Genomic DNA, 18,282 nt, shown 5'->3' with positions numbered 1-18,282 from the left:
ACCAGACTGACAGAACGGACAAGGTGAAAGACACAACTGCAGAGAGGAAAAGCAGGTGAGAGACAAGAAAGACACAAGGATCCTCTTCATCCAGATAAAGAGTCGGTGAGTCTGATGTTGGTACAGTAATAAATGCAGAGGCAGGCAATGAGCCAATAGCTGAAATGTAATTGAAATTTAAGGAAAGGAACAATGACCAATGTTGCGTGGTACAACCTCGTCGCATGATAAATAGGGAACAAAGCAACGGCAGTCCCAAGCATCAGTCCTTGCATGCTGTTAGTGGCCCCCATGAACAGCTGTATGAGAATGGAAGGGCTCAGCTTTATCCCATTCCTGAAGCTTTTCAAATGGAAAAACAAAATAAAAAAGTTGAGTTAGGAGGACAGAAGGCCTTCTAAGAAAGCAATAGACATGCAGACTATATCTAGCAACACCATTTTTATTTCTGCTGCTCTCCTCCATCTCACCAGAAAGAACTGATACAGAGTGTCCTGCTGTGCTTACTGGAGTTTACTCAATGCAAATAATCGCCTCTCCGATCGACACCATACAGAAATATGATACTAGAGCGTGTTCATCTGGGTGTGCCGAGCTGACAAAGCTGAAGAACGTTTGATATAATTTTTTCAATTTTATCACAAAACCCTTTTGACCTTGTTGTACAAATAAAAACCTTCAGTTCCAACGTGTTTCAGGAGATTAGGACTACCACTTTTCAGAGCACCTGAAGAGAGGATATTGAAATTTGCAGTGGAGTAATTTTAGAGAATGTATAAAGGGCTTGTAATGGCATAATATAGGACTACTGAAAATACTATAATATATAATTATACATTTTTCTTATTGGGTTAACCTGGACACATCACGAGTCTGGCTTTGGTTTTCCAAGCAGTCCGATAACATGATCCAGACAGACAATTTACAGTTCACAGAGGAGATCGCCTCCATCTTTATGAAAATGAAGGTTATCTTTATGACAGGTATCATACTCCATGTCTATGTTCTTCTGCTTATACAAATGATCTGTACTGAGCTTCATGTAATCCTAGTCATGGTGGAGATTTGTGTTACCTGCCAGCACAAAGGTGTCTGGATATTATCAAAGACTAGTTAACAAGAAAGATTTACAATTGTGAAAATGGAAGTACACCTCATTGAAAAGATTGACTTTTTCTTGTTCAATAATTTTTAATGTAGGCATAACAAAAGTACACAGTGGTACAAACACACCTAGTCCACCCAAGCAGGGACTACGACTGATGACAAAGAACAAATATACGTACACAGCATAGGCGAAGATAGGAGGGCCTCCTTCTCAAACAGGCATATTAAACCTAAACAAAGCATATATGTATTTTGGGGAAAAGACCATAATTTGCCAAAGTAGACAGGACATGTGTCAACGACTCCTTAGTAGGTAGTCCTGGACACCAATAGACAACTAAAGAGGGCTGAAGAACTCATCAAAAGAAAAAGGAGCAGAAAACAAGACTAGAGAAAAAGGTGAAAGTTAGGTAAGGGGAAGGAAGAAAGTCCAGGGACCCGGGGTCGCCTGAGACACCAATTAGTCCCGACCCACGCTTGTCAGGGGAAGGTCAGGGAAAGCATATGTCAACCATGGTTGCCAGATTTTAAGAAATGATTAGTTGAAAAAGTCAATTTGAAATGGCCAACATTAGGTCTTCATTAGATGCCTACTGATAAAAGGTGATATACCCGACCAAACAATGCATAAAAAGGATTTATTTCCATAATCCAAATGAGTGAAAATGCAGATTTGTCAAGTGGAAAGAGTTAGGTAGAATTAGAATCCAGTGTTCCAGAGGAGGTGCCAGAAATTAGAACCTCCTTAGGGAGTATGCAGTGTAATACTGGGGAAGTTAACTCAATGGTGTACATCAGTGGTCTCCAAACTGCAGCCCTTTTGTCGGCTCTTGGGGCACTATTCCTCCAACTAATACAAGAAACTATTATGCCAACTGACAATGGGGCACCATTTCTCCCTTTGACACCAACAATGGTGCACTATTCCTCTAATGATACCAAATGTGGTGATTTTTACTCCCGTTGATGCCTGGAAAATTTCCACTCCCGCTGGCCACAGTCTGGTGCCCCTAAAGTCTGAAGGACAATAAATTGTCCCTTTGTTTAGAAATTTTGAGACCCCTGGGCTATAGAATCTAGAAAGCTGCTGTTATATGTACTTACAGCTGCTAGGTGCCAAATAGTATCTCATTAGAAGCAGACTCATTGATCCCTAAACTATACATTGAGATCTGATAAGTTAAATTCATGGAATCCCTTACAGCTAGAATGCACAGCACTAGCTGCAAAACACAGTGGGGATCCCAGGATCAGCTTTGACACTTTTAAATCCTTCTTAGAATAATTTGAATCGTTACAGTTGCTAACCCTGGCTTGGTAAGCCACCTACAGCCACAAGTACAGGACACTGGAATCTTATTCATACACCATGGGTTATAGGTTTAAACCGATCAACTTTTGAGAACACACCCTCCTGAGGCACCTTCCCTATAATCCTACCCCACTCCTTGAGTCCTCAGTTTTGTAGCAAGCAATGCAGAGTAACAAGAGTTTAGGGAGGATGTCCTGTACTGTACAGTAAGATAAGGATTTTACAGGCAAATCAAAATTCCTCTGATCTTGCACTACAGTACAGGATACAGGCATCTTATTCGTATGTCATGGGATGGCTCCCCAAGCAATAAACATAAGGACAGGCAACAACTAGGCAAATGAAACTGTGGCAACAAGTTCAAAAACAAAGGGTAAAAGGTCCAAAACCTGTATCAGCAGAAGATTGGACATACACCTAGTAAAACTTTGAAAAAGGTATGAACAGAAGACCAGATGGCAGCCTTAAAGAGAGGACAGAGGCTTGATGTCTAAAGACCTAGGATGCTCCAACAGATCTGGTGGAGTGTGTGCGTAAGAGCTCAGGCAAGGGTTTCTATTTTAGAACTCTAGCAATCAAATCTCTTATCCATCATGCAATGACAGATTTTTAAGTGGGGTTCCCTTTGCGAGTATCTGAGTAAAGGACAAATAGGTAATATGCTTGTCCAATGAAAGCAGTAGCTTTTAGGTCCACTCGAACAGCTCTGATGTCCAGGCAATAATGAGAAATGTCCTTTGGCTGTTTAGGGACAAGGCTGGTGGAACAATGTACTCAGAATGCTAAAACCACCTTTGGAAGAAAGGAGGGTCTAGGACGTAATACAACCTTGTTACTGTGAAGTATGAGGAAGGGCTCTTTACAGGAAAGGGCCATCCTTACAGACGTGATTGGTCACCAGAAAGGCTATTTTGCTGGCAAGAATCTTTAAGAGAATATCCCTGATGGGTTAAAAGGGTGCTTTCTGCAACACAGACAACCAAGTTAAAGCGGAGGTTCACACAAAATTTGAACCTCCGCTTTTCGAAACCCTCCCCCCCTCCGGTGTCACATTTGGCACCTTTCAGGGGGGAGGGGGGTGCAGATACCTGTCTAAGACAGGTATTTGCATCCACTTCCGGCATAGACTCCCACGGGAATCTATACCTCTTCCTGTCCCCCCTGCACTGTCTGCTGGGACACACACGGGTCCCAGGAGACAGCGGGGACCAGTTAGGACGTGCAGCGCGACTCGCGCACGCGCAGTAGGGAATCGGGAAGTGAAGCCGCAACACTTCATTTCCTGATTCCCTCACAGAGAATGGTGGCGGCAGAAGCCTAGGACCGAGGGACGATTCGGCCTCGGATGCCGACACCACTGGATTCGGGGACAGGCGAGTCAGCAGCTGCAGTATTTGTAGCTGCTGACTTTATAAAAAAAAACTTGCGGGACTCCCTCTTTAAGGTTCCAGAGAAGCACTGGGTACTGCAAAGGGGGCCTGATACCAGAAACACTTTGAATAAGGGTACTTTGGAAAAGGATGGATTTTATCATGAAAGTTGCCTTTCAGGGTGCCAAGAGCTAGATTCTGTTCAAGGCACGTTTGTAGGAAGGCCAGAAAGGCACAGATTAAAGTGGTTCTAAAGGCTTAAGGATTTTTTACCTTAATGCATTGTCTGCATTAAGGATTTTTTTTTCACTTCAAATTCAAAACATTACCAAATCCATCCACAACACTGCCCCCAGCAACATCACTAACCTAGTCTCAAAATACCATATAAAATCATTTTCTTTGCTCCTTCCAAGACCTCCTGCTATTTAGCTCCCTGGTCAACTCCTCCCATCTTCTGGAACTCCCTACCCCAATTTGTCCAACTAAGTCCTACTCTGTCCAATTTAAGTTAATCCCTAAAAGCCCTTCTCTTTAAGCCTCTCTCACCTCACCCTAACGACTGTACTTTTATTTTTTTTGTATTGTAAATGTACTGTCTGTCCTCATGTTGTAAAGCGTTGCGCAAACTGTTGGTGCGATATAAATCCTGTATAATAATAATAATTTTGAGAGGATGAGTCCACTCAACGGCGACACAGACCATAATGAAAACCTGAGAGGTGTTATAATCCCTCTCCACTTTATCCAAAACTAAGTTTTCCTTTAGTTATACTTGAAGACACCTTGTGTCCCTGAATGGATGAAAAACCAAAAGATCACTGTACCCACTCCATCTTGAAGAGGTGAGTGGAGTGGTTGTCACTAGGCCAGGAATACATAGCAACAGCTCCAATTTACAAGAAAAAAAAAAAAAAAGTGTTCTGCTGCAGTCTGTGTCCCCACTAAAGAAAGTTTCTATCACTACACAATGCAGTTATTGAATAACTGAACATTGTAAAATATACAGTAACCGGCCACTTTAATAGGTACACGTGTTCAATTGCCTGGTAACACAAATTGCTAATCAGCCAATCACAGGACAGCAACTAAAAGGCATTTAGGCATCTAGATGTGGTGAAGACAACTTGCTGAAGTTCAAACCAAGCATCAGAATAGGGAAGAAAGGGAATTTAAACCATTCTGAATGTAGCATGATTGTTGGTGCCAGATGGGCTGGTCTGAGTATTTCAAAAACAAAAGGAGAATGGGCAGACGATAGGTTCGCGATGAGGTTCAGGCAACAGTAACTCAAATAACCACTCGTTACAACCAAGGTATGCAGAGTACCATCTCTGAACACACAACACATCGTGCCTTGAAACAGATGAGCTGCAGCAGCAGAAGATCACACCGGGTGCCACTCTTGTCAGCTAAGAACAGCAAACTGAGGCTACAATTCGCACAGGCGCACCAAAATTGGACAATAGAAGATTGGAAAAACGTTGCCTGGTCTGATGAGTTGATTTTAGCTGCAACATTCAGATGGAAGGGTCAGAATTTGGCATAAACATGAAAGCACGGATCCATCTTGCCTTTAGTATCAATGGTTCAGGCTGGTGGTGGTGGTGGTGTGGAGGAGGTTTTCTTGGCACACTTTGAGCCGCTTCGTACCAACTGAGCATCGTTTAACCTCCTTGGCGGTATTCCCGAGTGTGGCTTGGGGTTAAATTTCAGTACCATTAGCGGTAACCCCGAGCCACACTCGGGACTGCATCGCAGGATGCAGGAAGAGGTTACTTACCTTGTCCCCAGGATCCCGCGATGTACTCCCGCTGTGTCCGGAACCTCCGCCCGATGCTCTGTGTTATGGGTTCCATTCCCTGCGAGCGTCGCGACGCATGGGGGCGGAACCCAACAGCAATTTCAAAAAGTATAAAACACAACACATAGACAAGACATTGTAATCTTATTGGATTTCATTACTGTATCAAATCATTTGACCTGGTTTATCCCCAATGATTTGTCCAGTGCCCTGCCTGCAGTTTTACTGTTCTTACTGACATTCTTTCTGCCTGGAAACTTGAGAGTGTCCATGGTATCCAAAAGGCGTGCCTCTACATCAAAAGCGGTTTATAACCAGCTTGAAAACAGCGATAGCGAATTAGAATCTTTTGCAGAATTGAGTGATAGTGATTCGTGGGGAAATTCGTCATCAGACAGGGAAAGTGACGACAGCGATGATTCTGTGACTGAGCTCACTGATGTGCGAACTTGGTGCTCTATTGACTGCGGTACGGATCACGTAGCACCCCCAAGATTCCCATCTACTGGAGCATCTGGTATGAAAGTGGATGTTGAAGGTGACAACCCCTTGGCATACCTACAGTGCCTTGAAAAAGTATTCATACCCCTTGGAATTTTCCACATTTTGTCATGTTACAACCAAAAATGTAAATGTATTTTATTGGGATTTTATGTGATGGACCAACACAAAGTGGCACATAAATGTGAAGTGGAAGGAAAAGTATAAATGGTTTTCAATTTTTTTTTTTACAAATAAATATCTGAAAAATGGGGTGTGCATTTGTATTCAGCCCCCCTGAGTCAATACTTTGCAGTGAAAGGTGGTTCTACAATTCTAGCTGCAAGTCTTTTTGGGTATGTCTCTACCAGCTTAGCACATCTAGAGTAAAATTCGTGCCAATTCTTTGCAAAAAAGCTCAAGCTCTGTCAGATTTTAAATGGAGAGCGTATGTGAACAGCAATTTTCAGGTCTTGCCACAGATTCCCCATTGGATTTAGGTCTGGACTTTGACTGGGCCATTCTAAAACATGAATATGTTTTGATATATACCATTCTATTGTAGCTCTGGCTGATTGTTTAAGGTCGTTCTGCTGTAAGGTGAACCTAGGCCCCAGTCTCAAGTCTTTTGCAGACTCTAACAGGTTTTCTTTTAAGATTGCCCTGTATTTGTGCAGTGTTAGTTTTCCTCCACATATAGCGTTTTATTTTTAGGCCAAAAAGTTCCATTTTGGGCTCATCTGACCAAAGCACCTTCTTCCACATGTTTGCTGTGTCCCCCACATGGCTTCTCACAGACTGCAAATGGGACTTCTTATGCCTTTCTTTCAACAATGGCTTTCTTCTTGACACTCTTCCATAAAGACCAGATTTGTGGAGTGCACGACTAATAGTTGTGCTGTGGACAGATTCTCCCACCTGAGCTGTGGATCTCTGCAGCTCCTCCAAAGTTACCATGGGCCTCTTGGCTGCTTCTTTGATTAATGCTCTCCTTGCCCAACCTGTCAGTTTAGGTGGACGGCCATGTCTTGGTAGGTTTGCAGTTGTGCCATACTCTTTCCATTTTTTCGGATGATGGATTGAACAGTGCTCCATGAGATGTTCAAAGCTTGGGATATTTTTTTATAACCTAATCCTGCTTTAAACTTCTCCACAACTTTATCCCTGACCTGTCTGGTGTGTTCCTTGGCCTTCATGATGCTGTTTGTTCACTAAGGTTCTCTAACAAATCTCTGAGGGGTTCATAGAACAGCTGTATTTCTACTGATAATACAATTACACACAGGTGGACTCTATTTACTAATTAGGTGACTTCTGAAGGCAATTGGTTCCACTAGATTTTAGTTAGGGGTATCGGAGTAAAGGGGGCTTAATACAAATACACGCCACTCTTTTCATATTTATTTGTAAAAAAAATTGAAAACCATTTATCATTTTCCTTCCACTTCACAATTATGTGCCAATTTGTGTTGGTCTATCACATAAAATCCCAAAAAAATACATTTACATTTTTGGTTGTAACATGACAAAACGTGGAAAATTACAAGGGGTATACTTTTTTCAAGGCACTGTACAACTATTACTGACCGATGAGGTCACTGAAACAATATTTACGGAAACAAACCGGTACAAAGAGCAAAAAGCTACTACGCATCTGAACTTTTCAATTAGTAGAAAGTGGAAACCAGTGACCAAAGATGACATTTGGACATTTCTGGGCCTAATAATACTTCAGGGAGTGGTGTGGAAACCCCTGCAGAAGTGGTATTGGACACAACTAAGGCTTTATTGTACACAGGACGTTTTTACAACCTCTCCCAATGTAACTTGACAGATAGTAACCGATGTTTTAAAAAACTTCTGTTTTGCCGCGTTAAACGGCATATTATTAAAAAAAAAAAATAATAATAATAATAATTTATATATATATATTTTTTTTTTTATTATATAAAAATACATATATATGACATTTTTTTTTTTTTTACAAAAAAAAAAAATCGCCTGTAAACGAAACGTGGCTAAAACGCGAGCTACCGTGTTTACAAGCTGTTACAGGCATTTGGCCTTTCAAATGCCTCTGAACATCCATCCTGAAAGTGAAGGTCCACCCTGAAAAAAAAATTGCACAAAAAATACCTAAAAAAAAAAATGGAGGAAAAAAAAAAATTTTTTTACTTACGTGAAATGGCTGTTGCTAGGCAGTCTTCCTAATCTGCCTCTTCCTACACCGTGGTGATCTTCAGTCTTCTGCTTCCCGCGCTGTCTTCTGGGGAATGGGGCGTGGTGTGTTATGGGTACTGTGTGTGTCCCACAACACATCGCGTCCCATTATCAAAGCGCTGCTACGCTTGCGCGTGCACAGTAGGAAACTGGCAGTGAAGCCGCAAGGCTCCACTGCCTGTTTCCCTTACTTAGGATGGCGGTGCTGGGACCCGAGGGACGGGTCGGCCTCGGGCAGCTGACATCGCAGGCACCCAGGACAGGTAAGTACTTATTTAAAGTCAGCAGCTACAGTGTTTGTAGCTGCTGACTTAAAAAAAAAAAAATTAGCTGGCCGGACTCCCGCCTGAAGGTTTTTTTTTGTGTTCCAAAAAATGCTTCTAAACTCAACTGCCTAGAAACAACTATAAACGACCCTGTGTAAATGTACTGATAAGATAAGATAAAAAAAAAAAAAAAACACCCAACTGCTCCTAAACATCCGTTTACCAGCAGCAGTGTACAGAAGGCCTATCAAATTACTTGCCACTCCATTATTTGGCACGGTCACGTCAGAGTACAGATTTAACCTGATCCTGAAGTACTAATACTTCCAATACAATAAAGAATTTGATGAAACTACTCAACCTACACCAAAACTCAAGAAAATTTGGGAAGTATCTCACATGATTCTCAAAAATTTCCAACGGAGCCATGCGCCAGAAAAAGTCTAATGGCCTACAAGGGAAGTCTCAGCTGGATATGATACATGGCATCAAAGAGCACGATTTGGCGTAAAATCCTTCATGCTATGCGAATCGTCAACTGGCTACATTTGCAATTCTGTCCTATACACTGGGAAAGGAACAAAATTCAACCCAAAATACAGCAACTATGGAATGGCAACATCTTCCGTTCTTTCACTGATTGAACAATTGCTAAATCAGGACTATTGTGGAACTACTGACAACTTTTACACATCTCCTGAATGTTATGAGTGTCTTCTGCAGAACAAAACAGATGCCTATGGAACCGTTAGGGCTAACCGGCGCAACATGCCGCCGATGTTTGGCAAGAAGAAGCCGAAGACTCAAGAAATGGTTTCCCGGCAGAAAGGCAAAATGATGGCACTGCGATGGCGTGACAAGAAAGATGTGTGCCTAACGAGTACAGCCCATAATACCGCCACTGTTATGCTATGCACAAAAGGTGGGTAAAAAATCATGAAGCCACAAATAGTGATAGACTACGATAACACCATGGGAGGTGTTGACAGAGCCGACCAAGCAATGACATTCTATCTAGCAACGAGGAAACAAAGAAAAAAAGTACAAGAAGATCTTCATGCATCTTCTTGAGCAATGCTTGTGGAATGCCTACCTTCTGCACAAAAAAAGTGACAAGCCTGTGCTTCATTCTGACTTTATTTAGAAAGTTGCCGAACTGATCTTTGTGAACCAAACACCAATGGCTGTGAATAGAGCTGGACGTTGTGCTGCTGGTGTTGTCAACCCAGAATGCCTGACTGGTCATCACATCATGGACTAAATCCTACTGAGAAAAAGTCAGCACCTACAAGGATGTGTGTGGTTTGTTGCTCGAAGCGAGATGACAGTGGAAAGAAAATCCAAAAGGAAACCAGGTTCCATTGTCTTGATTGTGCAGTCCCATGTTTCAAAATTTTTCATACCCGTGATGTTTACTAAACCAATATGACTAGTAATATTGCACCCATGTTTGGACAAATTTCAGCGTTTTTGATTTAATTCAATTATTGAATACAATATATTGAATAAAATGTATTATTATTATTTATAGTTCTTTATTATATTATAATTTATGATTTTGTGTTTCAAACTTCATCATACCCGGGAGGTCTACTAGACTCTTGTTTGGACAAATTTAAGTGAGTTATTCCTAGGAATTACAGGCCTACAATATAAAAAAGCCAAATTTCTATGTACCGCTTTGAGACTCAAAAATCTGACATAATCATACCGCCAGGGAGATTAAACACCACGGCCTACCTGAGTATTGTTGCTGACCATGTCCATCCCTTTATGACTACAATGTAACCATCTCCTGTTGGCTACTTCCAACAGGATAATGCACCATGTCAGAAAGCTCAAATCTGACAATCTGAATGAAACAGACCCACCCGATAGAGAGCTAGAGACCTCTGGAAATGTTAATTGTTACTGTTCTTTTATATTAAAGTTGAATCCACAACTCTAAGTCCTTGGACAAGGTTAAAACAATGGGACACTACGTGCCTTACTGTCCACTGAACTCCAATGGCACAAATTAAAAAAGTTATTTTCTGTCTGCAATATGTATACTACATGCTTTTTTTTTTGACAAACACGTTGAATACCTTATACTATGTAATCTGTACCATTGTGGACTGTATTTTTGGAAAAATTTTCAACAAAAATCAATTTTTTTTTTTTAATCAAAAAGCTTAAATCATCTCAGACTGGTTTCTTGAACATGACAATGAGTGCACTGTACTCCAATGGCCTCCATAGTCGCCAGATCTCAATCCAATAGAGCATCTTTGGGATGTGGTGGAATGAAAGATTTGCATCACGGATGTGCAGCCGACAAATCTGCAACAACTGCGTGATGCCATCATTTCACTATGAACCAAAATCTCTGAGGAATGTTTCCAACATCTTGTTGAATCTATGCACAAAGAATTAAGGCAGTTCTGAAGGCAAAAGGGGGTCCAACCTGGTACTAGCAAGGTGTACCCAATAAAGTGGCCGGTGAGTGTAGGTTACAAAAAGAGATTACCAGGCAGCGGAGTTCTGAAATACAATATGAGGTACCACAATATATGGCAATAACTGCGTACACCTGTGTTATGTCTATTACCTGAATACTTGCATTCCATTGCTCAGCAAAGTTCATATCTGGAAATCCAGAAGCTAGAGAAAGAAGTTCCTTAAAAATATCCCGGTATTCAGAGAAGCTGAACGAGTTCAACAGATGTATTTGTCTGTGGGAGAAGCGAGATTTGACCCTTTTTTCCAGAAGCTCCATGACATCCTGAAACAGAGAAGGTTGCTAAATTGATGAAGACAAGGAAAACCAGGCAAGTCAGGTAGGCAATGGTGCAAAGAACAGATCTAGAACATCAAAATAAATGCCAATGAGATAAGCGTAAATGACCCAACATGTGTTGATGTCGGCTGGCAAAATTACAGATGAAGCTGCTTCTCAAAGACAGGCAGGGAGACCCTCGATCGGAAGCACCAGTATGTCATCAGGATTTCCATGCTGAAAAACCCATTTAAAAGCAGAACTTAAGTGTATCTGAGAACCACAAACCAAAAACACTATTTAAGACCCCTTCCACATGGGGTGGACTTTGCCAGGAGTCTGCTTGGTCAGCTGGGAATCTGTCTGCTGATCCCCACTGAGCAGGCAGATGGCTGGCCCATGTCCGCTCATGCATAGCAGAGACAGACACAGCCCACTCTGCTCTATTGGCAGTCGGATTTAAACAGACTGCCTGTCCATTTACACCCAACTGTCATCTGATCCACCAGACGGATGGGGAAAGGATCCCCATGCGTCTGTTTTTAGCAGATCGGATTTGATGCAAGTAGAAGAGAGCAAGAAGACCCGGACAGCCGCACACCGGAATGGATAAATCCGTCTTTTTATTCAAAATACAGGATCATGGGGTACACAAAACACGACTGTGGGGTGGTACAGTGCTTGAATAAGCACTGGGTGTAAGTGCGAAACGTGTCAGCTATTCTTGTACCACCCCAGTGTCATGTTTTGTGTACCCCATGATCCTGTATTTTGAATAAAAAGACGGATTTATCCATTCCGGTGTGCGGCTGTCAAGGTCTTCTTGTTCTCTTCTACTTGCATCAGCATTTAGCCAGAACCTGGGGCTCTTCTCTTCCTGGAGGTAATGAGACACAAGCACTATGGTTTAAGCCCCTCTTTGAGCGGAGGATCCCACATCATCTCGTTTAAGATCGGATTTGATGTCGGCGGGTGTAAACACATATCTGTTTCAATTTAGTTTAGGAAAGAAACCAACTGAAGAAATTAAACAATAAACCAAAAATAAAAAAAAAACCCTAGTTAGACTTACCGGTTACGGTATTTCTACGAGTCTTTCAGTACAGCACCTGGAGAGAGCTCAGCTCCACCCACTTTTCCCAGGAAACACTGCAGTCCGTTTTTTCTTTAAAGACCGGACACTTCCACCATGGCCTCAGTTGTTCTCAGAGTACCTCCAGCCATGCTGAAATTAGATAAGCAAAACATAGCAATAACACCATATTTTATAAAACAGGGTGGGTCATCGGCGCTGTCCTGAAAAACTCGTAGAAATACCGCTACCGGTAAGTCTAACTAGGGTTTTTCTCCCCTCGTCTTTCAGGACAGCACCTGGAGATGATAAAAGAGTACTTACTCTAGGGTGGGACCACCGCCTGCAGGACTTTCCTGCCGAACGATTGTTCCGATGCTGATAGCAAGTCCAACCTGTAGTGGCGGGTGAAGGTGGAGAAGCTTGTCCACGTGGCCGCTTTACAGATCCGACCTGGAGAAGCCCCTGCTCTTTCCGCTCAGGACGTTGCTACTGCCCTTGTTGAATGGGCCATTACCCCCGTGGAGGGATTAGTCCCTGAAGCTCTATAGGCTTCACTGATAGCCATTCTCAGCCATCTGCCTATAGTGCTTTTGGAAGCACTATAACCCTTACGTGATCCAGAGAAAATAATAAAAAGAGAATTTGACTTCCTAAACTCTCTCGTGATTTCTAAATAATGAAGTAAACACCTTCTCACATCCAGAGTATGAAAAGACTCCTCCTTAGAGTCGGATGGTGTAGGGCAAAAAGTAGGTAGAATTATTTCTTGTGCCCTATGAAAGTCGGTTGCAACTTTTGGCAAAAAACCCGGGTCAGTTTTTAGCACTACCCGGTCTGGAAATATATAGCAAAAGGGCTCTATTATAGATAGAGCTTGCAACTCGCTTACTCTTCTGGCCGAGGTAACTGCTACCAAAAGAAATAATTTGAGCAACCATAATTTTATTGTCGCTTCTTCTGGAGGCTCAAAAGGTCTTTTGATCAAACCCTGTAGAACCAATGATAAATCCCATTTAGGAAAAAATTTAAAAGGTATTGGCCTAGCTCTGGCCAATGCTTTGAAAAATCTAATTATAAGCGGCTCTTGAGATAACTGTCTCTCAAGAAAAACAGACAAGGCGGCCACCTGGACCTTCAGGGTACTGGCTGCCAAACCCATCTCCATTCCTTCATGGAGAAACTCTAATACTGAAAGTAATTCCTGCGGTGAGAATTTTTTAGTCATGCGCCAGGAATTAAACCACTTCCACATTTTAAAATAAATAACTCTGGTAAAATTTTTTCGGCTACTTAACAGGGTCGACACCAGTTTATCTGAAAAGCCCTTTCTTTTTAGAATCTGCTCTTCAGTAACCACCCCGTCAGCTTGAGCTGGTCGATATTTGGATGCTGAAGGGGTCCCTGGGTTAAGAGATCTTTTTGAAGTGGAAGAACCCAGTGAGGGTTCACCGCCATCCTCTGTATAGTTGCAAACCAGGGCCTCTTGGGCCAAAAAGGAGCCACTAGAATCATACTTGTGGTCTCTTGTTGTAGTTTCTTTAAAACCAAAGGGATCATTTGAAAGGGGGGAAAGGCGTAGCACAAGTGGAAGTTCCACGGTTGCGCCAGCGCATCCAATTCTCTCGCTTGATCTTGCCTGTTTAGTGAAAAATAGGCCTTCACCTTTGAGTTCTTCTGGGTTGCGAACAAGTCTAACTGAGGAACTCCCCATTTTTCTGTTAATTTTTGGAATACCTCTGTGTTTAGACTCCACTCTGCTTCTAGTATCCTTTCTCTGCTTAGAAAGTCGGCTACTAGATTCAGGTCTCCCTTTAAGTGTACAGCTTTTAGGGACCTTAAGTTGTTTTCCGCCCAGGATAAAATCTGAAGGGACGAGGCTAGCAAGACTTTGCTTCTCGTGCCCCCTTGCCTTGTAATATATACCACTGCTGTGGCATTGTCCGAAAGAACTTCGACATGGTGACCCTGGACTAGTTTCTCGAAAGCCCATAGTCCTAGAATAGCCCTTAGTTCCCTCCAATTGGAGGATCTCCTGGCTTCCCTGTTCGTCCAATTCCCCTGAGCCATCTGTCCTTCAAGGTGGGCGCCCCAACCCCAAGAACTTGCATCCGTTGTCAACCTCCTCTCCCGGGGGAAACACCAGAGCAGGCCCCTGTCCAGATTGGAATGGCTCCTCCACCACCAGAGCTTCCTCTGAACTCGAGGTGGCATTTTTATCATTATTTCCAGGGACTCTCCATAGGACGAATTTCTCAGGATTGCCTGCTGAAGATCCCTTGCGTGGAAACGTGCCCACTGTACTGCTGGTAATGATGCAGTAAGGAGCCCCAAGACAGACATAGCTGCCCTGATGGAAATTGGCAGGTTTGTCTGGGTCTTTTTTACCGCACTCTGAAGTTTTTCTATCTTTTCCTCGGGGAGGAAGATTCTCTCCTGTATGGAATCGATAGTATAACCTAGGAATTTTATTATCTGGTGATGGAATCATGTTTGATTTTTCCTTGTTTATTATCCAACCAAGACTCTCCAGATGTCTCTTTGTCCTTTCCAGATCTTTCCCTAACATGTCCCTTGTCTTGGCAAATATTAGGAGATCATCTAAATATGGGACAATCGAGATTCCCTCTATTCTGAGTGGGGCTAAGGCCTCTGCCAAGATCTTTGTGACAGCCCGAAAGGAAGAGCTCTGAACTGAAGATGTAGGATAGACTCTCCCCTCCCGATTGCAAATCTGAGGTGCTTTTGGGATGCTGGTGCTATAGGCACATGGAGATATGCATCCCTCAGGTCTATGGATGCCATAAAACAGTGTGGGGTCAGGAGACCCTTTACTGAAAAGATCGTGTGCATCTTAAATTTCTTGTACCTGACCGATCTGTTGAGAATCTTCAGGTTCAGAATTAATCTGAATTTGCCCGAAGGCTTTTCCACCAGAAATATGTGCGAATAGCACCCCTGTTCCACTTCTTTGGGGGGGGAACATTTATGATCACCTTCTGCTGAATTAATTCCTGTAGGATTGTAGACATTGCTGTAAGCTTCTCTGGGTCTCGGGGAGCCCGAGTTATATAAAACCGAACAGGCAGGGGCTTGGAGAACTCCAGTCTGTAACCCTCTATTATCGTTTTGAGGATAAACGGACTGTCTGTTATCCACTGCCACTGTGGAAAGAAGGTTTGTAACCTTGCTCCCACGGTCGGAGGACAGTCACTGGCTCTTAGTATTTGGGGTAGGGGGCGAAATAGTACTCCTGACTTGCCCCTGCCTCTCTGAGACCTCCAAGGTCTTTTATAAGCCGTCTCCTTTGTGTCTGAGGTTTTCCTAAAAGGACGAAAATTTTTATTGCCCTGAGGGATCACCTTTTTCTTTATGGGGAAGGCCTTTTTCTTGTCAGCCGTTCTTTCAAGTATGGCTTCAAGACCCTGGCCAAAAACCAAATCCCCCTCAAAAGGTAGACCACATAACTTGGTCTTTAAGGCTGTATCCCCGGTCCATGTCTTGACCCATAGAGCTCTACGGGTTGAATTAATTAACACAGAGGATCTGGCTGACGTTCTAACTGATTCAGCTGAAGCGTCTGCTATGTACCATACTGCCTTTAGTAGTACCGGTAGTGTCTCCAAAAGATCCTTACGAGAAGTTCCTGCCTCGATATGAGCTTTAAGTTGTTTCAGCCAATGCTCTAAGTTCCTGGCCACCACTGTTGAGGCCATAGCTGGCTTGAAATTTGCTAGGGTGGAATCCCAAGCTTTCTTGAGTAGGGAGTCAGCCCTTTTATCCATGGGATCCTTAAGGATACCCATATCCTCAAACGCATGGTCAGTGTTCCTCGACACCTGAGAGAAAGCTGCATCCAGCCTTGGTTTTTTGTTCCAAACCTGGAAGCTATCCTCTTCAAAGGGAAACCTGCGTTTGAGGGATCTAGAAAAGAAAGGGGCCCTCTCTGGGTCCTTCCATTCCCTTTTTATTGTTTCTGACAGAAACGTATGCATCGGAAACACCCTGTGCTTCACTTCACCCATGCCCTGAAACATTTTATCATGTAACGACAATAGGGTTTTATCCTCCGTAATATTTAGAGTAGTGTGGATAGTTTTTAAAAGATCAACCACCTCCTCTAGGGATAATTTGTAGCAAGAAGAAGAAGAAGATTCTTTCTCTTCCTCTGCTTCTTCCTCCGATTCTGTAACCACGCTACGATCTTCCTCTTCTGAGTCACTGCCCCCTCTGTATGCAGAAACAGATGACTGGGAACGAGGTACTGAGCTGCTACCTGCAGCTGGACGCTTGTCAAGATGAGACCTGAATGTCTCAAAAGTATCAGCCAATTCCTTTCTGAAGGAGTTCAATAATTCTTCTTGCTGAGCCACCGGTGTAGTAGGAGTGGTCTCCTCCTTCACTAAGTCTGCAATGCAGGCTCTGCATAACACTTTTGCCCAAGACTCTTTAAGTACATTCTTACAAGATGGACATTTCCTTTTAACAGGAAAGGAGGAATGTTTGGTCTTTTCTTTGGCTTTCTGAAATACATAAGAAAAAAACCCGTATGTTTTTATCCTTACAAATAAACCATAGCATGCTGAAAAAAATAGAGGAGCTAACACTTTAACCCCTCTACTTGAGATCAGCCAGTAAATCCCCCCACAGATTTACTTTACAACAATTAAACACACTTACTTCCTGATTCAACATACAGGAAGTGTTGCAGGCTCTTAAATTCCCAGAATTTAAAAGAGGGAGAATAAAACATGCCCATAGAGTAAGATACAGAGACCGTTGTCCCCGCTTACCTGGGCCTGGCTGACTTGTGTGGCTCCTGCTCCTGCCACCACCGTTTGTTCCTCCTCCATGCTGCAAGGATTCCCAATGGCGTTTGGTGCTTTTTTATTTCAAATTTCCTGGTCCGCTCGCCGCTGCGAGGGCCGGAAATGACGTCAGCCTGAAGAGGCCGACCTCTCCTCCTGCGTTCCAGCGACTGGAACTGGAAGCCGCGTCTCGCCGCTAGAAGTCCCGCCCCTGGCCATAGTGACGCGCTCGCCACCGAAACCCGGAAGGCTGAGGCTTTGGTATGAAGGGAGACGCCGCTCCTCTTAGCCTTGCCGCCGGTCTGAAGGAGCGGGGACCCCAGCAGCCTGACCATCACCAGATATGAAGAGGGGAGGATGCCGGAGCCACCCCCACACGTAAGGGAGGAGGCTGGGCTGGCCTGTAGCAAAGAAAAGAATACCGGTATGCCCCATACTCTCTCTTAACCTGGAGACAGCGCAGCACACCCCTGGCCCCCTGCAGCGCTTCCTCCATGGTGGAGGAAACAATACAACTGAGGCCATGGTGGAAGTGTCCGGTCTTTAAAGAAAAAACTGACTGCAGTGTTTCCTGGGAAAAGTGGGTGGAGCTGCGCTCTCTCCAGGTGCTGTCCTGAAAGATGAGGGGAGAAAAACACACACACATTAAAACAAGTGAATAGAGTATACCTTCCTATCTATTTAATAACGCTAGCAGCAAAAGGATTAAGAATAATTAAAGTGGCTTTTAAGGTAAAAAAGTTTATCATAACACATTCTCTGACTCCATTCTTGATCCAGCGCTGTCTCGTCTGCAGCAGCTCTTCTCCCCTCTCTCACAGGCTTGGCTGAAAGCAGAAGCCATGAGCTCCTGATGCGGCAAGTCAAATCCTGTAAGGAAGGAGCTGGAGCTGAGCCACACTGTGGGTGCCTATAGATGCACACAGCACAGCTCAAGAGCAGGCCTGCACGTCTGCCCAGTGCCCTCCCATAGCAAACGCTTCCTATGGTGGCAGACACACAAGAGTAGGAGTGGAGAGCACCAGCTCGAAAGCCCAGAAAAGGAGGTTCAGGGTTGCTCTGTTCCAAATAATTGCACAGAGCAG

At 43.4% G+C, this 18,282-nt stretch overlaps 1 protein-coding gene across 5 annotated transcripts in view; it reads right to left on the bottom strand.

Moving 5' to 3' along the window:
- ORC4 (origin recognition complex subunit 4) overlaps positions 1–18,282 on the bottom strand; it is an 83,723-nt gene that overhangs the window by 30,720 nt on the left and 34,721 nt on the right. For all 5 annotated transcript variants that reach the window (XM_073634215.1, XM_073634217.1, XM_073634219.1 and 2 more), the window contains one exon: positions 11,150–11,323. In XM_073634215.1, coding sequence (XP_073490316.1) covers positions 11,150–11,323 — 174 coding nt within the window. The remainder of the gene's footprint in view (positions 1–11,149; positions 11,324–18,282) is intronic.

This window comes from Aquarana catesbeiana, linkage group LG06 (assembly GCF_042186555.1).
Source record: "Aquarana catesbeiana isolate 2022-GZ linkage group LG06, ASM4218655v1, whole genome shotgun sequence".
Classification (NCBI taxonomy): Eukaryota; Metazoa; Chordata; class Amphibia; order Anura; family Ranidae; genus Aquarana; species Aquarana catesbeiana.
The sequence above is the reverse complement of the archived record's forward strand: the minus strand, read 5'-3'. Positions and strand labels throughout refer to the sequence as shown.